This window comes from Phascolarctos cinereus, unplaced genomic scaffold (assembly GCF_003287225.1).
Source record: "Phascolarctos cinereus isolate Bilbo 61053 unplaced genomic scaffold, phaCin_HiC Scaffold_3;HRSCAF=262, whole genome shotgun sequence".
Taxonomy (NCBI): domain Eukaryota; kingdom Metazoa; phylum Chordata; class Mammalia; order Diprotodontia; family Phascolarctidae; genus Phascolarctos; species Phascolarctos cinereus.
Window position 1 is genome coordinate 15,892,859 of NW_027555736.1, and position 24,869 is coordinate 15,917,727.

Genomic DNA, 24,869 nt, shown 5'->3' on the forward strand with positions numbered 1-24,869 from the left:
GGAAATTGAGGGGATGTCTAACAATTGAGGTACAGCTGAACAAGTTGTATTTGAATATAATATGTATTTAAATGTAATGGAATACTATTGTGCTATAAGAAAAGATGAGCAGGTGGATTTCAGAAAAACCTGGAAATATTTACATGAACTGATGCAAAGTGAAATGAGCAGAACCAGGAGAATATCGTACACAGCAACACTGTGCAATGACCAACTACAAATGACTTAACTTTTCTCATCAATGCAATGATCCAAGAAAATTCCAAAAGATTCATAATGGAAAATGTTATCCACATACAGTGAAAGAACTGATGGAGTTTGAATGCAGATTGAAGCATACTATTTTTGGTTTATTTTTTCATATTTTTTTCTTTTTCCCCTTTTGGTCTGTTTCTTCTTTTACAACATGACTAATATGGAAATATGTTTTATAGGACTGAAAATTCTATAATCAAAATAAATATGTTACCATTTTAGGAAAGGTGGGGGGAGGAGGGAGAAAAATCTGCAACTTAAATTTAAAAAAAGAATGTTAATTGGACAAAAACATAAAAACTTTGCATATTAAAGGTAGCTAAGTAATATAATGCATTGAGTGCTAGACTTCTAGGCAGGAGGACCTAAATTCAATCCTGCCTCAGATGCTTATTAGCTTTGTGATCCTGGGCAATTCACTGAAACCTTCATTTCTCTCAGTTTCTTCACCTGCAAAGTACAGGACAAAAATTGCACGTATTCCACAGAATTATTGGGAGGATCAAATAAAATTATAAAGGTACTTTCTAAATCTTTAAGTCTATATAATTGCTAACTATCATTATTCATTATTATTAAAGAATAAAACTGTACCATGAATTATTATTCATTATAAATTATTAATAGTATTATTAACAGTATTATCTTATTTATGAATTAATGTTATAAAGATTATTTACTGATGACATATTATTTTCTTAAAATTATATCCATGATCTTTGTTAGCAACTTCTAAAAGGTCATGAACATTTCATAAACCTAAACATATAATATTAATAATAAATGTTTTTTCTTCTCTCTTTTCTTTGAAACAATAAGACCAGAGATATTGAAGTTGAACTTATACATGTGATTATTTTTAAATTTACTTTTCTATGGAAAGCATACATTAAATATACATTTATATAAGGAAATGCTAATTTGTGTTATAAACAAAATACAGGTGGAAATAACCTATTCCAAACACTCAGGAAGCCTTTCAGTTCCTGAGCAAATATAGTCCGAGCTATAGAACTACACTAGAGGGATCTCCATTGTTCTAAGGATTAGCCTTTCTAGTCCCTTGATGCTTTGTTTACTTATGAATACACTTTTATTCACAAACTGAAATTGTACATAAAAATGATAGCTAGGCCTAATTAAGTAGCAACATAGTAAACTTAAACATTGTTCATGAAGGAAGCTAGCTAGAATATCGCTCTCGAAATCATGTACTATAGTCAAAAAGACAAGTCTACTTTCCTTGGGCTATCATAAATAGAAACTAAAGGTCAATGTATTTTTAATCTTACCTTTCTCTACAGCTTAGATTGTTAGCAACTTTATGATTCAGTATTTGTCATCATAAAGGGGAAAGGCTTATTTTATGTTCACTATCTAACCATTTTGTCAGAGTGTGTATAATCAGATTACCATCAAGCTAAAAGGTACACACAAGTTGTGTAGTCCAGCTACCATAGGGAAGCAACAAGCTTTGGTCACATAGCTTACAAGTCTCAAAGATGGTCATTAAACCTAGATCCAAAGTCAGCAGTTTCTTCACCCTATAATTACGTCTCAGTGGTTTAGACATTTAGGTTTAGACAAGTGGTTTGGACAAGAGAAATGGGAGGTGATGATGCTGGAACATCCAGTAGGAAATGGACAGCAAGTTGCCGTGGGTATGAAGGTTACTAGAAAGGTCAAAGGGTGGAAGTATAGATTTGGCAGTTAGAATCATTGACTTTCAGAGAGGGAAGGAACCTCAAAGGTCTTTCAACCCCAAATTCTCATTTCAGAAGTTGGGCTCAGAAAGGTGAATGAACTTGCGCAGAGAATCGCATGTTGAAATCAGGTCTTCTTCAAAGTTCAACAGAGTGGTGAAATCAAGCAAGCTCTGAACTTGGAGTCACAGCACACAAGTTCAAATCTGGATTCTGGGACTTATTGCTGAGAACCAACTGTTGTTAGGCCAGTCAGTTAACTTCTCTAGGACTCAGTTTCTTCTTCCATATGCAAATCTAGGTTGGTTATTTGCTCAAATCTATTCCATTTAAGTAGTAATCAGATTTCCATTTAACCTCATAGGCCTTAGATTGAGTGTGGAAAAGTCCTTTAAATTAGCAACACTGCATAAATGTCATGTTTAAAGAAGCTAAGGAAAGTTGAAAATTCCCTAGAGATCATCTATAAGTTATCAAGTGAGTTGAAAAAGGATGAATTCAAGAGATTGGAGTAGGTGTGCATTCTGGGACACTGTCAAAGAAAAAGTAGGACTCAGCTGTGGAAGGAGAAGGAGATATCAAGGAAGGTCATCTAGCTCTGCAGGCAGCTAAGATTATAAAACCTGGGCTGCAGAAAGTCCCACTGAAAGCTCAGCATCTTTCTCATCTTCTTCTCCCAATTCCTGCCTATCCAGAAACAATACAATGTATTGTTTTGTTATTTAAATATTACCAATTAATGAAATTTACTTTGACTACCCATGCCAAAGGTTGACTAGAGATGGTTACAGATGGAAAATTAGGCAGAGAGCCTAATCTCTGCCTAAATGTTAGGAAATTTTCTAACTAATAATAATAGTGAACATTGATATACACTTACTATGTGCCAAGCACTATGCTAAGCACTTTACAATTATTATCTTACCTAATCCTCAGAAGGATAAAAGGAGATAGGTGCTATTATTATCCTAATTTACATATGGGAAAACTGAGGCAGATAGTTGTTAAATTATTTGCCCAAAGTCACACAGCTAGTAAGTGTCTGAGACCATATTTGACTCAGGTCTTCCTGACTACAGATTTTGTGTTCTATCCACAGCACCACAATGACTCAGAGAGGGATGGAAACATTATCTTGCTCAAAGTAAGCTAATTATTATAGCAGAGTGTTGCATATAAAATAAGGTGGTTAGGCTAGACAACCCCTCAGGTTCCTAATAACTCAAGATCTAAGACCTTACTGGCCTGTGACTGTTTCATCATAAATTTGCGAGAGCAGACGCCATGAGAGAAAGTGAGATTACCATAGAGAGAAGCCGAGAAATAGAAGAAAGGAGTCTGAGAGGAGAGCTGGGATATGAAGAAGAGCCAACACAGAACAGAGAAGGAGCAGCCAGAGAGTCAGAAAAAGCAGGAAAATATATAATGCTACAAAAGCCAAGAGAAGAGTTCAGAGAAGGGGTTATTAGCTTAGCAAAGGCAAATGCAGTAGAAAATCTGATGGAATTTATTGTGTATTTCTCTTTTATGTCCTAACTACTCTCCAAAGACTTAGAAATAATCTCACTCCCTGTATGACCTTAAGTAAGTTACATCCCCTGTATTTGTCTCAGTTTTCTCATATGTAAAAAGTCAGGGGTTGGACTCAATGACCACTAGGTTCCCTCCAGTTTCTAAAATGTATGATGCTAGGAAGGTAGTTTATGAATTCAACTCCTTAAAAATTGGATAATTAAGAAGGTGAAAAAACTAATAGAAATCAGGAAAGAAGATGTACATCTGGAAGGGACTTGAGAGGATATTTAGTCCCAGTGTATTATTTTACAGTTAAGGGAACTAATATCCAAAGAACTGAAGTCACTCACTCCAAGTCACATAGCTTCTGAATGGCACAGTTTTGTTTCAGGCATTGTATAGATAGAAATGTGATTTTAGATCATTAGTTATGTTTGCTTTTTTATTCATTCATTGCTTTATTTGCTTGTTTATTTACTTATTTATTTTAACTGGATAGAAGATACTTTTTACATGTGATCAAATGCATGTATATATATTTTTACTACTTATTATTGTTATTATTGTTTCCCACTTAACCTACTATGTTTATGATATTCCTGTTGGCCCTTCTCTGACAGATCTTGTGTCATTTTGGCTTGTATTGAGGGAACACTTAGGACTCCATTTTTTTTTTCCACACAGAGAGTGTAGAAGGCAGAGAAAGGACAAATTATTCTAATCCTTCATTCTAGTCGCTTGCTCCTCTGTTTCAACATGAAATGAAGTCAGATTGAATTAAAATGACACTGAGATTTTACTCTTTGGTATTGGGAATATATATGAATGGGGGAAAAGATCAAAAGGCATGCAGTGTGATCTAGTGGAGAGAATTCTGATATCAAATTGTGCCTCTAGATTTTTTTCATGTCTCTTCTTTTTAGTGTTAAAAATGTTTCCATTTTAAAAAAATTGAATAAAATGTCCATTTGAGTGTCACATATAGACATTAAAAGTTGGATGGTAACTCAGACCCTACTGTCTCAAATCCTTATTTTACAGATGAGGAAACTGAATGTAGCTTGGTAACTATGAAACTATAAAAAGTAGTGTAAAGTACATAGAGTACTGCACTCTAATAAAGGAAGCTCTGGTTTCATATTCTGTCTCTGCGAGTAGCTCTATGATCACAGACCAGTCACTTAATTCCTCTGAGCCTCAGTTTCTCCATCTGAAAGATGAGGACCATAATAACTCTTGTAGCTTCTAATTACAGGATTGTTGTGAGGTTTGAGTGAAAATATGTGCATGGACTTCTTTCAGAACACCAAAAGCTCCACATCAATGTCACTTACAAAGGAAGATGTGACTTTCCATGTGGCATTACCTGTATGACGCTGTCCCCCGGGCTCATGTCTGTGTAAACATAGACATTATAGGAGATGGCAGGGAAGGTTGGAGTGTTATCATTCGCATCAATCACCTTGATGTTTACTGTAACGGGGCTGCTTTCTTGGACACCATCAAATGCAGTTATCTATAAAGGAAAAGAAAAAGAATCCTAGACCTTTAATGACAAAGTCCTAATTTGAATTGTCACTGAATGATCACATTCATACAATGTATTTTTTTTCCTAATGATGCAAATGAAAAAAAGAAATCACTTGCTATTAAAAAGGGAATTATTTTCCCCATAAACATACTTTTATATAGTGAAAAGCAATGTGCTCTGAGATCCTAGAAAAGCTCTAGAGGCAGGTCAACCTCATCACTTTTCTGCCTAGGACCACATGCAGTTAGAATGAATGTTAATTTTCAATGTACACACTTGGAATTGGGCAGATAAACATATTCAAATTATATGGGGATAAAATGATATATAATTTATAAGCATTACCAATCTTTACAAATTTGATATATGGATAACCTTCTGACTCATTTTAGAATAATTTCACTCATTCAAATAGAAAGTTGTCTATTGATCAAGACTGAATAATAGCTAATGATGGTTAACAAAATGTGTCATTGTGAGGATCAAATGAAATGAAGTAGGTAAAGCACTTTGAAAACTGCAAAGGGTTATATAAATGTATCTCTCTCTCCCTACCTCTTTCACTGTTACCCTCACCCTTTCCCAGTCTCTCCCTCCCTGAAACCTTTCTCTCTCTCTCTCTCTCTCTCTCTCTCTCTCTCTCTCTCTCTCTCTCTCTCTCTCTCTCTCTCTCTCTCTCTCTCTCCTCTCTCTCTCCTCCTCCTCCTCTTTTCTTATCTCCTTCATTCCCCTCTCTCTCTGTCTCTTAAGAATGGACAGTCATACCTATGATTTCATAATTTGGGGGAATTTCAGGCCAGGTATGGGAATATCCTCCACTGATGTAAATCTACTAACCCCATATAATTGAATCAGAGGGTTAATCAGAGCCTAAAGGTGAAGCTACTTGCTCATGGTCACACAGACAGCATTTGTCTAAAGCAACACTTAAATCTAAGTCTTCCTGACTCCAAGGCTGACCTCCTGACAACTACAACACTTTACCTCTCTAAATTAGGATATTATTAAGATAAACTTAATACATGCAAACTCCAGATGTCTGCAATTATGAATGCAACCTCATGGCTTTATAGTCATAAAGAGATGGAAGTTGAATAAGGCATTCCTTATTGATACATTTTTTTGAGCTACTCCATGAAAATTACTCCCTCATTTCCACCCACAATGCACTGACCTTTTCACTTTTGAAAAATGCCCTGATTCAGTGACATCAGAATTCTCTTTACAGAGGTGGCAGCAGGCTTACCAAGAAGGTGTAGTACTGCTGTTCTTCCCTGTCCACGGGTTGAAGCAAGGTGAGGTAGCGTGTTATACCAGAAGGAGTCACAGTGAAGACCGAGGTGTAATCATTCAGAAAGAGATGGACCTCAGGGTCTTTTGTCTTTAAAAAAAAAAGTATTCATTAAGAGTTTGTTGAACCATTTGTTCATTACTTAGAAACAATCTCAGAGTTTATGAAATGAAATAGACAAAGAGCTTACATAACTTATTACACTAAACAATAAGTGGATTTTTCACCTCAGTAGCTCATAGATGAAGCAAAATTACTCCAAAAATCTGATCCTTTTGAGGGGACAGTACAACATGGAAAACACTCATTTGTGTGATTAATGAATCCATGGAAATGTGAAAGGAAAGAAAGCTTTGTAAAGAAAACGCAACTATTCTAAAGAAAAAGAGCACATTCCTACTGTTTGCCAAGCCATCGGGTAATGTCTAATTTATGCACAAAAATTCCTAAGTACTGTGTGTGAGTAAGAGGAACCAGACCTAGAGTGACTATGGATGACATACTGGTCTTCTCTGGGCTTCATATTGAAAAGATCCCAGCCCATGAGATGAAACGACACAAGATGACATATCAGCACCTCCCTTCCTTTGATAGAAAGGTGGAAAACTTTAGGTGTGTGATGTTTTGGGTTTCTTGGCTTAGCTTAACTGTTTTTGTTGTTGCCATTACAAAGAGAGGGCTCATTAGGTAGTTGGGTTGATGAGTATATTTCTAGAAAAGACTGTGGTATAATATTTTACTGATTTTTTAATATATGGAACATTTGACATGATCTTCAATTTTATTTTTTTTTTTGCTATCTTTCTATTCCATAACTCTAACTTACATATTTCTCACATAGGAATAACCACTGTGGCCTTACACAGGAATTCTTCTTCAAAAGCCAAGGTTTATGACTAGCTCTCTTATACCCTCTGCACCCCTCACACCTACACACTTTTCTTTTCCCTTCTCTCACAATGCCTTAAAGTTCCTCAGATGATTCTTCACTGTCCATAATATTTTGTACCTTTCTGAACCAGTGTGCAAAGTAAAAGATGGAATTTATGTTGACAATACTAGCCAAGAGGTTAGGGACAAGGAAAAGTTGTTTTATTTTGTTTTGTTTTGTTTCTTTTTGAATACCCATGTTCTTCTCTATCCAATCAATGGATTCTCCCCAACCTCAATATTTCTATTATAGATAAGATCACCTCTGCTCATCCTATATTCTTACAACTCTCACCAGCCCTCAATAGTTCAGACATCATCCTTACCTCATCTAAATGCGAGCCATTCACTAGTTTCTGAGAGTCTGGTTTATTTTTTTCTGACATGCAGACAAATCTTATTTGACTTCTCTAAAAACCTTTCCATTAATACTCATATATAGTCTCTCTAAGGCTCCTTACTCCTTAATTAATAAAGGGTTGGGAAATGGGGAGAATTTTTATCATTGTCACTAGCAGTAATAAACTCTTAGCTTCCAGTGGGTTCTAGGTTTCCTTCAGGGACAGCAGATTTGGAGAGGAAATGGTATAGTGTATTGTTCTAGAGAGAGTTAAGGGACAAGTAGCAGAGTTAGGACTCCAATCATGCTCTTCTTCATCACATCAAGCTTCCCTTATACTATCCTACCTTGCCTCTACTAGTTGCCAGTTTCCTGAGAGAATCAGTTGCTCATACAGTAATATCCCTAAGAATTATACTTGTTAATTATCCACATTCTAATTCTACAAAATGTCTCCAGAAAGGAGTCAGTCACGGAAGATCTATTTTAATTAGAGTTTAAGCTCATTAAGTTGAAAACACACAAATTTACCTGAACTACCTGAAAGAAAAGCTGTAATAATGATAAATAGTCAGAGACAGAGTATGGTAAAAAGGCCATTTATCCTCGAGAATCTACTAGATCTTTAACATACATCCTTTAAAAAATAAGATGTTCACATAAAACGATTCAATGAATGAAACCATTATATTAGCAAACTGTAAGGCAGCAGGGAATACATACATACCTACATACATATATATATATATATATATATATATATATATATATATATATATATATATATATATATATATATATAGTGTGTGTGTGTGTGTGTGTGTATACACATACATAAATTTAATTGTGGTAAGAAGACATGAGGATGATATTTGGGATATGGAAAAGGAAGGGATGATGTGATTTGGGAAAGGATGATGAGGTGAGGAAATTATTGATAGGAAGAGAAGAGACATGGGATTAATGTGGTTTTCAGTAAGTGAAAATCATTCTCTCAGAAAGAGCAAGTAACCCACAAGATTTATGTCCTTGACAAGTAACTCATTTGTTCAGGATAGAGGGCTCCATATAACCAGTTAGGTTATATACAGAACTATTTTGAGCACTCCCCCTCCCACCCCTGTGCATGGATGTGCTCTTAATTTATAACTTAACCCCCAAAACCAATAGCACAAGTTTTAAAAGATTTTTTAAAAACTTATAAATTCTCTAAGCATCCAAATATGGCACCTCCTTTAGTGTTACTATCAAGAAGAATGTTGTTAAATATGACATAGTCTTGATATACGGTGTGTGTATGGGAGGGCGTGTGTCTGTGTGCTGAGGCTAAACAGAGAGCAGCCATGAAATACAGCCATGATGAGCTGTTAATGCCCTAATTTAAAGGTTTTCCATTTAAGAAAATAAAATTAAATACATGTAAAGCCCTAATTTAGTCCACAATGTGCTCAAAACTGGGGAACCGCAACAGAAAAAAATTACAATTTTTGCCTAGATTTACCTCTCTATATGTACTTTAAAGGCCTTTCCTTTTTTTTTTCTTTTTTCAAGTGACTTTGATGCTGTCTATTTATACTTATTATCAGATTCTGTGTTAATAACTTACATTGTTGAAGGCTGGTTGGAATTCAACCTCCTACATTTCTGAAAGCTCAATAGCCTGAGACAAATGAACAATTAGTAACTCCTCAAGATATTATCTGGTAGAAAGCCACTTGTATTTGAATGGTGTAGCCCACCATAGTCCTTTTTTGATTTTGAGTAGTGCACTTTGAACAAAGTTATATAACAGTGGTAATCAATTATTTTGGCTACTATGTGGTTGCATATATAAAATGTTTGTTTCTTTTTTTTTCTTATTCTGCAAACTCCAAAGAGCACATGATATGACTTATCTAATGTGGTCATTCCACCTAATATTGTGCATAAGGGATGAGGAGAGGAGGTACTTAATAATTGTTTATTGAATGAACACATGAATCAATTGATGAATTAATCAATCTACATTTTTTGGTACCTACAATGTATAAGTACAGACACTGTGATAAGCTCAGGGAATTTTTGAAAGGCACGAATTGAAATTGTCCCCCCCACAAAGATCTTGTATTCTATAGAAGGAGAATACATGACTACGTATGTATGTATGCATGTATGTATGTATGTATCTATCTATCTATCCAAATAGCATATGTGTGTGATATTTTCAAATTTTCAACATATTTCATTGATATATACATATATATGTTTGTATGTTTTATATAATTTTGTAAATCTTAATGATTCATATGGACATCCTAGATCATACAATACCTAAGGGTAATCTTTACTTAAATCAGTTAAATATTCCAATAAACTAGATAATAGAGAATTTTCAGTTAAAAAAAACCAGCTAGTGCCTCCCGATCTAGATTTCTTCTCTTGCTTTCTTTTATAAAGACTTGATCCTGATGCATTTCAGGATTCTCATTGCATCCTCAATTTAAGAAGAGTTTTGCTCCAAAGGAAAGCCTTTCATCATAGTCACTATAGAAATCTAGCTCCCAGGACTGCTATTTATTTATGACTAACAGCAATGACGTTACTCCTTTTCTATTTCTTTACTCAAATCCACAGACCCAGGAGGACTGCAAGTAGACAAGATCTAATTTCTCTCTTTCTAATACTTAACTTTTTTCTTTCTTCTCTAATTTTCATATCCTATCTTTCAATGTCTTTCTTTCACTATGCTCTAATTCCTTCCAGATGTTTGGTCCTTCACAATCTGATTTCAGCCTTACCTTTCCAGTCTCTTAATTACTATTGCCTTTTGTAGATAGCTACGGTTCAGCAAAACTGGCTGCCAGATCCAAATATGCCACCATTCTTCATACCAGAAGCTAGACTCTGTCCTTGGTATCAACTTGGGTTGTGAAAGTTGACCTATGATCTTGTCTTGCTTGGAGCCAAGCCTTCACCTCACTTTCTAGCCACCAGCTCCAAATCACTCTCATTTAGGTGAAACCCTTCTCCTTTCCCAACTCTTTTCTGAGTATCATCTTACTTTTTGTAATATAACCTCCTATAGGTCAGTGACTCCCTGGCATTCTTATATTTCTACAGTGCCTGGTTTACAGTAAGCAATTAATAAATTGTCTATCTGTCTATCCATCATCTCTCTATATGACTATCTAATCTATCTAACATCTATTCAGCCATCCATTAATCTATCAAGCTATGTATCTATCTTATTCCTAGAATTCAACACTTCATCTATCATCTCAGGTCCTTCCCTTAGGCTATCCTTCATGTGTGGCATGCATTCATTCCTTGCCTCTGCCTGTTAGAATTTCCTGCTTCCTTTATACCTCAGATGAAGAAATCAAAGCTATCTATAGTCACATGGAAAAAATGATCGCAATCACTTTTGATTAGGGAAATGCAAATTAAAACAGTTCTGAAGTACCACCTCACCTGCATCATCTTGGCTAATATGACAGAGAATGAAAATGATAAATGTTGTAGGGGATGTGTGAAAAATTGGGATACTAGCACACCATTGATGGAACTCTGAACTGATTGAACCATTCTGGTGAACATTTTGGAACTATGCTCAAAGGGCTATAAAACTGCATACCCTGTGATCCAGCAATACCACTACTAGGTTACAATAACAAAAAGATAAAAAAAGAGAAAAATACCTATTTGTACAAAAATATTTACAGCAGCTTTTTTGTGGTGGCGTAGAATGGAAACTGAAGTGATGTCAATCAATTAGCGAATTGCTGATCAAGTTGCGGTATATGATTGTCATGTAATACTATTGTGCTGTAAGAAATCATTTCATAAAAACCTAGAAAGACTCATATGAACCAATGCAAAGTGAGGAGAGCAGAACCAGGAGAACATTGTACATAGTAACAGCAATATTGTTTGATGATCAACCCTGAATGGCAGCTATTCTCAGTAACATAATGATCCAAGACCATTTCAAAGGACTCATGATAAAAAATGCTATCCACACCTAGCGAAATGACTTCTGATGTAGGAATGCTGATTGAGGCATGCTGTTATTCACTTTATTCTTGTTTTGATCTGTGTTTTCTTTCACAATATGACTAATATGCAAATATTTTTTGCGTTACTACACATGCTTTCTCAATGAAGGATGAGAGGAAGGAGGGAGAGAAAGAATTAGAAACACAAAACAGAAAGAGAATGTTAAAATTGTTTTCCAATATAATTGAGAAAAATAAGATATTATTCAAAAACTATTTTATTTTAATCTCAGTTCATAGAATCATCCACATACTAATACTTCTTCCAAGAGAATACTTTGTATTTATTTTGCAAGTATTTGTATGACTCTGTATTATCTACTTAGAACAATGCCTTTTACAGGGAAGACACTTAATTTATGCTTATTCATTGATTGATTGCTATGCATAGATATGAAGAGTATGGTGAAGAGGATGTCACTTTTGATTCATTAAGGAGTGTTCACCTTTCATATAGAGCACTTCCATCCTCACTGCTAGCAATATACCTTCCACTCACCAAACATAGTAAGACTTTATACTATGATTCTCTTTTTTTTCCAATTGTGAATCTTATGAAAAAAATATATTATATAGTCCAGAATACTGAATTGTCTTGACCAGCTAATTTCTTATTTGAACATTTTTTTCTTGCAGAGAATATGTTTTCTAAGCATGCAACAGCTTCACATGAAACTATCATATATTGATATGTTAACTGAATATACTGAGATTTGAAAACGCACACACAGACATAGAAGTATTTTAAGTCAAGTATTAATCAAGATACAGTCAATAAATATTTTAAAGCACCTACTAAATGCCACTTCTATTCAAAAAACATTTTCAGCATAAATAGTTTAGAAATGCTTAAGTCAAATGTCTGAGACTAATTTATAGGGTAAGTTGTGGTTTTCCTTCATATTACTAATGAATGACAAATTTAAGTGAATTACATAAATCTCAATGCCAGTGATAACTAACTTTTCTTTGTATCAGCTACAATTTGAAAGTTTACTCTAATTGAGAAGGAAAACAAATCAATGCATATGTATTGTCAGCTAGAGAACAACAAATCTAAATTAATATCATAGCAAAGCAAAATTATTCATAAATAACCTAGTTATCTTTCTCTTCATATTTCCATCCCCCAAAGTTATCTTTCCTTTTCTTGTGCAATATTTTTATTAGATTTCATTAATAAATTCCACTGTGTTTGGATCACCAGGTCCTTATCAGATGCCAAGTTGGGCCAGCTCTTAGACACAGTCCTCAAGACCACATAAAAGTTTATTCCAACTGCATATTAACTCACTGAATTGAAGTGTAGTCAAGGCAATTTACAAATTCTCTAATTCTTCCCCCCCCCCCACTACTTGACCTTAGCTCATGTTTGGTCTTTAACCTAACAAATTGAGTAAGCAGATGTCACAGTTTCCACTCTGCCTGGGAGACAAAGGGCTTGAATGTTGTCTCATTAATTTTAATGCTATTTATGCTGAAATTAATTTGCATTCTGGCTCACACAGAGAGAAACAGAGCTACACAAATTTAGCAAATGCATGCAGTATAAGAAAAGAAACAGGACATTCTAGAAAACTTCCACTAAGCTAAGCACACGTATTTAGAACTGGAAGAGCCTGAAGGAGTTTTGAACTAAATTCTGGTCTCCTAATTGTAAAGTCAAATTCTACATTGTTTGGGAGCACACGAACACTGTTGCAGATGTTTAGGTAGCAATGGGTTGGGATCTTAATTGTTGGAGGGAATTCCCCAACTGATGTAATCACAGATCATTTGGAGGGTTGCCGTATAAATTGTTTAAATTCTTGTATTGTCATGTGTTATTTCTCATAGCTACAAAACACAGAAACGTATAGATGCAAATGGGTATCACAAACATGCAAAACATGTTCCATTATCCTAGAGTCGGTCAAATATTTCAAAATATTTAGTTAATTGAGAAAGTTATCTCAGAAACTCTGGGATAGTATTAGGCAACACTAAATGTAAAATGCAATTTAAATATTTGTAGTTTTAAAAGAACTTTATATCTAGTAGCTGTTGGGGGGTGGTAATCTGACCTTTTCCAAGGAAAATGAAAAAATAGAAGAAACCACGTCAGTGAGCACGCCAACCCTCCTCCCCCAACACTGATGAAACTTGCAAACCACAAAATCACACCCTTATCATTAAGTACTACCTACAGGAATGCCACCTGGTAGAACCTGAGAGCAAATCAGACACGACACAAATATCAACAAAATATACCCTTAGATACTCTACCAACACATATTAATTTTATCCCTACTGGGTGTTAGATTCCTGTAATAATTCTTGCAATTTAAGCTCTGGTAGCAATAGTGATTAAATAATAAGGGAAATCCTGGAGGAAAGAACTCTTTTCACTAGTATAGGTCAGCACCTTCTCTTAATCTTATAATCTTAGAGAGTTTCCTAGAGCCCTGAGAGGAAAAGTACTATACCCAAGGCTATATAGACAGTACGTGTAAGAACTTGAACTCAGAACTTCCTGGCTTGAAGCTAATTCTCTCACCACTCACACTGTCTCTTGTATGCTCCTAAGGAGGTTGAAAACAGCAGGCATTTAAAACATTTTAAGCATTTTCTGTCAAATGTATGATAATAGTTTTATTCTAGAGGATAGAATATTGGTGCCCACACCTTTTGAGAAGCTTACTAGCCTGTGATCATGGGCATTCCAATGTTCTACTCTGTGTCTCAGTTTCTTTATAAGAGGAGGATATTAATATCTGGAAGGCAACTAGTGGAGTCATGGTGTACAGAATGCCAGACCTGGGGTCAGGAAGACTCATCTTGCTGAGTTTAAGTCTGACCTCAGATACTTACTACCTGTGTAACCCTGGGAAAGTCACCTAATTTTTTTGCCTCAGTTTTCTCATCTGTAAAATGAGGTAGAGAAGGAAATGGCAAATCACTACAGTGTCTTTCCAAAAACAAAAGAAAATGGGGTCAGCAAGAGTAAGACACAGTTGAAAAACAATGCAACAAGAGTAATAAAATGCAACCTACAACAAACCATCACTGGTGCTACTCAGCACCACCATTTGTTCACTTTATAAAGAGCAATGGAAACCAGAAACAGCCATCTTAGCTATTAATGCCATCAAATTATCATGGCTCCACTTAACAGATGGTCAAATACCATCAGATATTGGTAGAGCCTGGTATGTTGCTCTGAATCTAGAATCCTACTAAAGCAGATCAAAAACTGTCTAAAACTACATAGGTAAGTCTTAGGGAGAAGATGAAGCTCACAGATCTTCTCTGCCTTGGGGAGGCAGTTTGGTAGAGCGGAGAGCACAAGACTGAGAACCAGAGGGCCTAGATTTGAATCCTGGCTCTACCATTTAATATCTGTATAACCTTGGGCAAGTCAGTGTGCCAGAAGCCCCTCATTCACAAAATAAAAACTCTTAAAAGCTCTTCAAATTCTCAATCTACAATTCTGTAATTTAGCCATGGTAACAGAGTAATCAAGCCTCTGAGGCAGGATTTGAAACTAGTTCTTTCTGACTCTACATCCATTACCCTCTACATCAGGCCACCATGACAAAAATATTAGATGAGTTTCCTGCACATACTTCATTTACATTGATTAATAGTGTCTATATCCTTCCGTAAAACTTAAAAACATTATTGCTACCAACTTTAAAATCATAAATTCATCCATTAGTTTGACTATACATTTAAACAAAATTAAAAAAAAAACAAAAATAAAAACAACACAACTCACGTCCTCTACATCCTTGTCCAAGACAACGATTCTGAGAGGGGTGGTCAAGTTGAGACTGTCTGAGATGGTTGCACCAACAGGGGCAGACTCCAGGATATAACCTTGATAACTCGGCATTGTGAAGTAAGGGCTCTGGTTGTTTTCATCCAAGATTTCAATATGAAGGCTGGCAAATGCAGGGAGAGGATGACCATTGTCTTGTTCTGCCTGGCAAACAGAAAAGAGAGAAGCAGATATAGTATTATATACCTTGGGTGTGGGCGGAGGGAACTCCCAATTTGGTGCATGGAAAGTTTTCTTTTTTTTTAATGATATCTTTGAAACTTGAATCATAGATATTTAGAGTTAAAAGGGACTTCAGAGATCACCTTATCAATTCTCTCATTTCCCAAATTAGAAACTTGAAGCCCGAAGAAGTTGAATGATTTATGCAGTGTCACACAGAAACTTACGACAGGGATGGAACTAGGTATTAGACTTCCAGGTTCCCAAACGAGCCCCTTTACATTTGATTGTCATGGCCAAATATTCTTTAAAGATATTCTGGATCATTAGAAAAGAACAGGCAGGGTACTATATTGGACACACTGTGTAGCCTGTAGTTAGGGTTTAATTCTGAAGTCCAAAACTTGACTAGCTGTCAAGCTCCTACTAAATGCAAAGAACAGGATTTATTACAGGAGAGAAAATAAAAATAAAGACAATTTACTCCCTGTACTTTACCACATAGTAGGCAAATGTTCAGTCATTTAAGTCATGTCTGACTCTTTAGGATCCCATTTGTGGTTTTCTTGGCAAAAATACTGGTGTGGTTTACCATTTCCTTCTGCAGCTAATTTTACACATGAGGAAACTGAGGCAAACATGTTTAAGTGACTTGCCCAGGGTGACACAGTTAAGATGTATCTGATGACAGATTTGAACTCAGGTCCTCTTGACTCCAGGGCTGGTGCTCTATCCACTGTACCACCTTGTATGCAAATTATTATAATGCTATTTTTTCTGATTATTTCTAAATTTGGAATAAAAATAAAATGCCATAACTAGGGATCATTACTAATCATCCTTCTGGAAAATGACTTAGCCACCAAAATCTTGCTTATCCTCCCCTCCCTTTTAACCTTCTCCCCAAATCCTTACATCTAGTTGAACTAAAACATGTATATGTATTTTATCTTTTTCTCATCAGTATGCATAGTGTTATTTTCCATGTGGTTAACTCCTCCCATTGAATGCTTCTGAATCTGAAAAATAAACAAATGTAATCCTTTTTATTTGCCTTATTATCTCCCATGATGACCAAAGTAGAAATAACTGGAAAAATACTAACGATTTTGAAGTTTCAATACACCCCCAGGTGCCACTTTAAAAAAAAAAAAGCTAGAGAGAAAGCTTGATTTTGGATTTCTTTGAGCCCATGCCCCTGCCCCTGCCCCTGCCCCTGCCACCATCAGGATGAGAGAATAGTCTGGTATCATGCAATTTGGGCAACTATTTCCAGCACGATTGTAATGTTTACTTAAGACAAACTAGAGATAATTTATTTTAATAAATAATTATTGAGTCTTTCTCTGTTAGCTTTATTTTTTGTGCATGTCTTGTTGCTCAAGAAAGACCCATTCAAATATAAAAATAGTGTTTAAAAAACAATCATGCATAAAGTACGAGCTGATCCAGATGCACAATGGAAAATGTTGAGAAAGGCAAGAAGATTTTCATTCAGAAGTGTGTGCACACATGTGTTGTTATGTTATGTGTCATGTTGAAAAGGGAGGCAAACACAAGGCTGGACCTAATCTAGCAGATTCTGGCTGAAAGACTGGTCAGGCTCCAGAATTGTCTTACACAAATGTCAACAGAAACACAGAAGCAAAGATAATCATTTGGGGAGAGAAAACATTGATGGAGTCCTTAGAAAACCCCCCAAAATATATCTCTGAACAATACACATATGTGTATGCATATGTATATATGTATACACCATATATAGCATAAACATATTTGTATATATATGTATACATACATGTACATATTATGTATATGTGTATGTATGTGTAAATATATATGATATATATGATCTTTGCAGGAATTAAGAAGGTAGAAAGGGCAGGTTTGAGTACAAGTTGCCTGCTACCTTATTCATCACAAAAAGTAAATGTCTCATGAGGAGATTCTCTTCATTTCTCTTTTTTTACATGTACCATAGCCACCCTGTTTAAACTGATTAGCTCAATCAGATAATTTTGATCATGAACGGCTATTTAAAATTTTGTTCAGCTGTCCTAATAAATGAATTATGTAGATTAGGAAGGCTTGTCTTTAAGTGTTTATGGTTATGTTTTCTGTGCTTTGGTCATAATTCAATCCATAATGAAATTATCACACTTTTCTATTTCTTTTTTTGTAAACAATTTTTACTGAAGATTTTCATCATCTTTGAAAACAAAACTCTGTTGTCCAGCGACTGTCAGTGGGGTTTCCCCTCCGTTTATCACAAAAGCTCAGTCCTTTCTTCTTTTCATCTAGATTTTCCTTTTCCTATTTGTACACAATTTCAAATCAGGCTAGCCTTGTAATTTGTATGGCCTTTTCTTCTGCTCATGAGATTCCAATGTTGTTGTCAATTAGAAACACTAATTGCTTTTACCTATAGTAAGATTAGTTTGCAGTGTGGCTCTGAGGCCAGAATTATAACCCAGCTATTTAAGAATTTGTTTGTATAGAGTATGCATGATTTGATTAGATATTGCCTTTAAATTTCATTTCAGTGTGCTTTATTATCTAAAAATCTTAAGTAAAGAATGTTATATCACACACTGTGAGTGATCTTTGAATGTCAAATGCTTGTGTATCCTGGGTTGTGAAGGTGCACAGATGAGTTCAGCTAGAGATAGAGACTTCAATTGTCATTAAATTCCCATTTGAAAGTAAATTGTACCTTAAGATTGATTTTTAATATCTATTGAATTTAAACTTTGCACACATATTCTATATGTGTGAATAGTATTGTTATTATTAACTCATTTGAAGTGTTTTGCTTCCAACATATGCTATTAATACATCTGGTAAATGATTCAATCATAAGGCTTGATTCAACAATGAAAAACTCATAAATGTTAAAACACGCATGAGTGTTTAATACTACAGAATCCCAAACCATTGCATTTCTTCCATGTTTCCTTTTGCTAAATCCAGCATTTAAAAAATGCTGATATCTCTAATTGCTTACATCAATAAAATAGAGAAAAGCAGATCAATGAATTGGGCAGGCAACTAAAAAAGGAGAGATTAATAAAATTGAAATTAATAAAACTATTAAACTAATAAATAAAACTAGAAACTGGCTTTATGAAAAAAATAAAATACTGGTTAGTTTGATTTACAAAAAAAAGGAAAGAAGAAAACCAAATTATTAGTATAAAAAATGAAAGGGGTAAATTTACCGCTCATGAAGAAGAAATTTGGGGCAGCTATGTGGCACAGTGGATAGAACACCGGCCTTGAAGTCAGGAGGACCCTGAGTTCAAATTCGGCCTCAGACCAAACACCCGACACTTACTAGCTGTGTGACCCCAGACAAGTCACTTAACCCCAATTGCCTAAAATTTTTTTTAAAAATTGAAAAAAAGAAGAAATGAAAGCAATAGTTAGGAAGTATTGGGCACAATTATATGCCAATAAATTTGACAATCTAAATTAAATGGATGAATATCTATAAAAATATAAATTATCCAGATTAACAGAAGAAATAAAATATTTAAATAATCTAGTCTTAGAAAAAATAAAAAGTAATTGACAAGTGGTCAATGAACTTCTTAAAGAAAAAAAAATCCCAGGACCAGATGGATTCACAAACAAATTCTATCAAACATTTAAAGAACAATTAATCCCAATACTATATAAATAACTTGGAAAAATAGGTGAAGAAGGATTCCTACTAAATTCTTTTTACAACACAAATATGTTACTAATTCCAAAAACAGGAAGAACCAAAACACAGAAAGGAAATTATACACCAATTTCCCTAATGAAGATTGATGCAAAAATTTTAAATAAAACAGTAGCAAAGAGATTATAACACTATATCACAAGAATTATACACTATGACCAGGTGGGATTTATACCAGGAGTGTAGGACTGGTTCAATATTAGCAAAAAACATAAGCATAATTGACCATATCAATGATAAAACCAACAGAAATAATATGATTATCTCAATAGATGTAGAAAAAGCCTTTGACAAAATACAGCATCCATTCCTATTGAAAACACTATAGAGCATAGGAGTAAATAGGATTTACCTTAAAATAAGTAATATTTATCTAAAACCATCAGAGGGCATTATTTGTAATGGGAATAAGCTCTAAGTCTTCCCAATACAATCAAGGGTGAAGCAAGGATGCCATTATCACCTCTATTAGTTAATATTGCACTAGAAATGCTAGCTATAGAATGAGAAGAAAAATAAATTGAAGGAATTAGAATAAACAATGAGAAAACAAAATTATCACTCTTTGTAGATGATATGATCTTATGCTTTGAAATTCCATGGAAAATCAATTAAAATTACTTGAAATTATTAACAGGATATAAAATAAACCCACATAAATCATCAGCATTTCTGTAGTGTTATCAACAAAGTCCAGCAGCAAGAGACAGAAAAAGAAATTTCATTTAAAATAACTCTAGACAATATAAAATACTTGGGAGTCTACTTGCCAAGACAAACCCAAGAACTATATACACACAGCTATAAAACGCTTTTCACATAAACAAAGCATGTCTAAACAATTGGAAAATATTAATTGCTCATGGGTAGGCTGAGCCAATATAATAAAAATGACAATTCTAATAATTAATCTATTTATTTATTTATTTATTATTTATTGTTATACCAATCAAACTATAAAAAATGTTTTATGTAGCTAGAAAAAAAATAACAAAATTCATCTGCAAAAACAAAAGCTGAAGGATATCAAAAGCATCAATAAAATAAAAAGTGAAAGACGGTGGTCTAGCGAAGCAGATGCCAAACTATATTCTAAAGTGGTAATTATTAAAACAATCAATTATTGGCTAAGAAATAGAGTGATGAATCAGTGCAATAGATTAGGCACAAATTACTTTATGATAAGCGAGTATAGTAATCTAGTATATGATAAATCCCAAAGATCCAAGCGTTTGAACAAAAACTCATTATTTGACAAAAACTCCTAGGAAAACTAGAAAACAGTATGGCAGAAACTAGGTACAGACCAACATCTCACACGAAGACATATACCAAGATAAGGTAAAATGGGTACGTGATTTAGACATAAAAGGTGATATCATAAGCAAATTAAGAGAGCATGTAATTTTTTATCTGTCAGATTTATGGACAAGGGAAGAATTTGGGACCAAATAAGATATAGAGAGCATGAAAAATGTAAAATACATAATTTTTATTGCATAAAATTTAAAAGTTTTTGCATAAACAAAACCAGTACACCCAAAATTATGAGGAAAGAAGAAAACTGTTTTTTTTTTTGCAATAAATGTCTCCAATGAAGGCCACAGCTCTCAAATACATAGAGAATGGAGTCAAATGTATAAAAATCCAAGTTATTCCCAAATTGATAAATACTCAAAAATACAAACTGGCAGTTTTCAGACAAAAACAGTTATCTATGATCATGTGAAAAAAATGCTCTAAACCACTTTTGAATAGAGAAATTCAAATTGAAACAACTCTCACATCTATCAGAGTGGCTAATATGACAAAAAAAGTTGCATGTTGGAGTGGATGTGGGAAAACTGGGGCACTAATGCACTACTGGTGGAGTTGTAAAACTGATCCAACCATTCTGGAGAGAAATTTGGAACTACACCCAAAGGGCTTTAAAACTGTGCATAGCTTTTGATTCAGCAATACTACTGCTACATCTATATCTCAAAGATATACAAAAAAGCAAAAAGGACCTGTTTGTACAAAAAAAAATATTTATAGCAGTTCTTTTTGTGGTGGATAAGAATTGTGAATCAAAGGGATGCCCATCAATTGGGGAATGACTAAACAAGCTGTGGTATATGATTGTAATGGAATATTATTGTGCTATAAGTAATGACAAGCAGGATGATTTCAGAAAAAAGCTAAACTTACATAAACTGAGGCATAGTGAAGTGAACAGAACCAGGAGAACATTGCACACAGTAACAGTAGTATTATTCAATGAAGAACTGTGAATGACATAGCTATTCTCAGCAACACAATGATCCAAGACAGTCCCAAAGGACTAATGCTATCTGCCTCGAGACAAAGAATTGATGTTGATTGGATACAAAGTGAAGCATGCTATTTTTTCTCTTTCTTTCTCTTTTTTTTCTTTTATTCTAGTCTTCTTGTACAAAATGACTAAAATGGAAATGTTTTACATTGCACATATATAACATACCTGATTGCTTATTGTCTCAGGAAGGGGGGAGGGGAGAGGGAGGAGGGACAAAATTTGGACTCAAAACTTTAAATACTGTTAAAGAAAGAAAAAAATAATATAAGCTCATTTGAGGCAGGGGCTGTTTTTGCTTTTCTTTGTATCCTTAGAACTCAGCACAGTACTTAGCACACAGTAAGCACTTAACAAATGTTTGAAATGGGGGAAAAAAGATAGTCTGACTAGTAGTTTGACTGCTCTTTTTTCCTTCTTTCTTTTGGTTCAGATTTATCTGTTTTTTAATAGTCAGAACAGATGCTCTGATAGAAGATGCTCTGATTCTGCCTTCTTTACTTGGTATCACTTCATAGATCATAGGATTATAGAACTTTAGCTCAGAGGCCATCTACTCTGTTTCCTTCATTTTATTTTATTTATTTTTTTGGCTAGGCAATGGGGTTAAGTGACTTGCTCAGGGTCACACAGCTAGTAAGTGTTATGTGTCTAAGGCCAGATTTGAACTCAGGTCCTTCTGAATCCAGGGCTACTGCTCTATCCACTGAGCCACCCAGCTGCCCCTGTTTCCTTCATTTTAAAGAGGAGGAAACTAAAGCACAAGGAGACATGAGTGACTTTTATAAGGTCACCCAGCTAGTAAATGTCTGAAGTGGGTTTAATTTCAAGTCCTCTGATTTCAAAGCAATTATTTGTTCTTTCCATTGTAGCCTTTTTACTTTATTTTTAACTCATTCTTTGTATTTGCTGTTTCTTACAAATCATTAAATTATATCTGTATACTACAATCTGCATGGTAATTCCTCAATCATAAGTTCATAAGTCCCACAGCTTATTTCCCAGATGTGGCTATAAAGAATTGTTGTGTACATATTCAATAAAATGGATATCTCTTCCCCCACCCCCACCATTTTCAATAACAACCTACCAATTGAGTTTTGGTTACCCGGTTGCTGAGTCTAAAGGGCTGACCTGTTGCTGGCTTTGATTGTGTGTTACTGGATTGCTTTTGAAAAGATGTGAACAAGTCCCAGTTCCCCAAGTTCTGCTATTGCATTTGTGGTTTTCCACAATTCCACTAGACTTGTGGTTTATTATTTTTACCAATCTTTGCTAAATTAAATTGGAACATGGTATAGTTCTCTGGCTTGTTTAAATTTACTTAAAAGACTTTTCCTTCAAAATTCAAATACTTCCCTTGCAGTAATGCCATTCCTAGAATAAAATTACACGTTTCATTTAAATCCACTGTCTACCTTAATTTCAGCTCCCATTTCAGGGAACAGTAGGGTAAAACCTTGATTAACCAGAACTCAGAAATTAATTGGACTCTTTTTTCCCCTCCCAAAACTACATTTTCTTGAGAGGTAGGCCAACCTCAAGGGAGAAAAAAATAATTGATATTAGAGATTCACATTAAAAAAAAAAGTGAAAGGTCCAAGTTGCATCTTGGGGATATTGTGTGCTTTGGTTCAGTCTACTCTACTTTGTAACCATCTTTACAATTTGACAGTGAGAATGACTAGACCAGGACACTGTAAGATTCTAAATCATATGAATATTAAATAACATTCAATATTACCAGGTCAAGAGAATGGACTAATACATTTCAGAAAGGTTTTCAATGACAAAGGTGACAAGGCAAAAGATCTTCTTATTAACCTTCAGATAACTAGAAATTCAAATAAGAGAATATTAATTTCCTTGAAAATTCCATTTCTTGCTGTCTTAGAGTAGCTAGTGTCTTAGTGGAGCTTCCTTCCTCTCTATGTACTATTTTTTTTTTTAACTTTTAGGCAATTGAGGTTAAGTGCCTTGCCCGGGGTCACACAGCTAGTAAGTGTGTTCTATTTTTAATACTAAATTTCAGCTGACTCAAGATTGTACACAGCCTGTCTCTTGGGGTTTCTTGATTGTTGTAGAAGGGAAGCTTATAGTTCTTATCTTTTAAAATTCTGTTAACAAGCTTCTGTGGTCTATACTTCAAGCCAAGAGACTCAGCTTGATATTTCTGTCACGGCCAATTACATAGGCTAATGTCAAAAATTTAACTGGAATGAAATTAAGTGCAAAGTGGCCATAGCATATAACTAGGAAAATGTGTGCATTGATTTTGTTTCCGCAATGACAGCTGGGGTGTTTATAAAAAGTAAAGAGACTGTCATTGGGGGTGTGAGGAAGACAGTGATTAAGGGCCTATCTCTAGAGTCTCAGATATGACATATTTATGATCTGGGGACTTTAGACTTTTTACCTAGAAATCAACAATCCATGAATTTGGAAACCTCTCAGCACCTTTAATGGGTGCCTGCTACTTTACACCCCCTCATCAGGGAAACATTGCTAGAATAATAACTGAAGAGGCTTTCCTATCCTTTTTGGGAGTGCTGACATTTGTCTACAAAGATGACCTTCTGGTCATCGCTGGTGGGATTTGTACTTAAAGATAGCAGGGATTTGTGCTGTGTCCTTTCTTCAGGCCCTGCTACCAACAAGGTATTTGACTTTCAAAACAGGTGGTCAATATCAAAGACAGCTTCCATGGCTGTAAAACAAAGATTTGATCTGTATGAAGATAATTGGTCCATATGGGGATCAAACTTATGACTTTGCCTAATTAGCAGCTTCCACTACCTAGGTCTTCTACATTCTAAAGTAGTTGGGAGATGAGTGATTTAGGAAAGCTTTGCCCATGAGCTTTTATTTTTCCTATTCTAAGTTGTCTATTATCCAATTGCATCCCGAATCTGCTATGAGTGGTATCCTATTATTTGAGAACTATAGCTAATGAGATATTTTGTTTCAGAAAGAGTACTATCCTATGACAAGGAGATTCATATAGACAGAAATTCATCATAAGGCTTTACATGGCCTAAGCTTGAACTTTTTAGAGACCTTCATCATAATCTATTAATGTCTTCACTCATACTTCAACATAAATCTAATGGTTTTTTTTAATTTTATTACTTAGCATGTGACTGGACAAATGTCCCACACCACGTTGCTGTTTGCATAGGATACAATTGAAATTGTTAACTCTTTGAACAGTAAGTACTGCAGCAGGAAATGATGTTTTTGCATTATGATT

The 24,869-nt window shown here is 34.7% G+C and overlaps 1 protein-coding gene across 2 annotated transcripts in view; it reads right to left on the bottom strand.

Annotated features, from left to right (window-relative positions):
• PCDH15 (protocadherin related 15) overlaps positions 1-24,869 on the bottom strand; it is a 1,495,046-nt gene that overhangs the window by 422,864 nt on the left and 1,047,313 nt on the right. For both annotated transcript variants that reach the window (XM_020978669.2, XM_078150714.1), the window contains 3 exons: positions 15,357-15,563; positions 6,251-6,385; positions 4,840-4,989 (listed from right to left, as the gene is read on the bottom strand). In XM_020978669.2, coding sequence (XP_020834328.1) covers positions 4,840-4,989; positions 6,251-6,385; positions 15,357-15,563 — 492 coding nt within the window. The remainder of the gene's footprint in view (positions 1-4,839; positions 4,990-6,250; positions 6,386-15,356; positions 15,564-24,869) is intronic.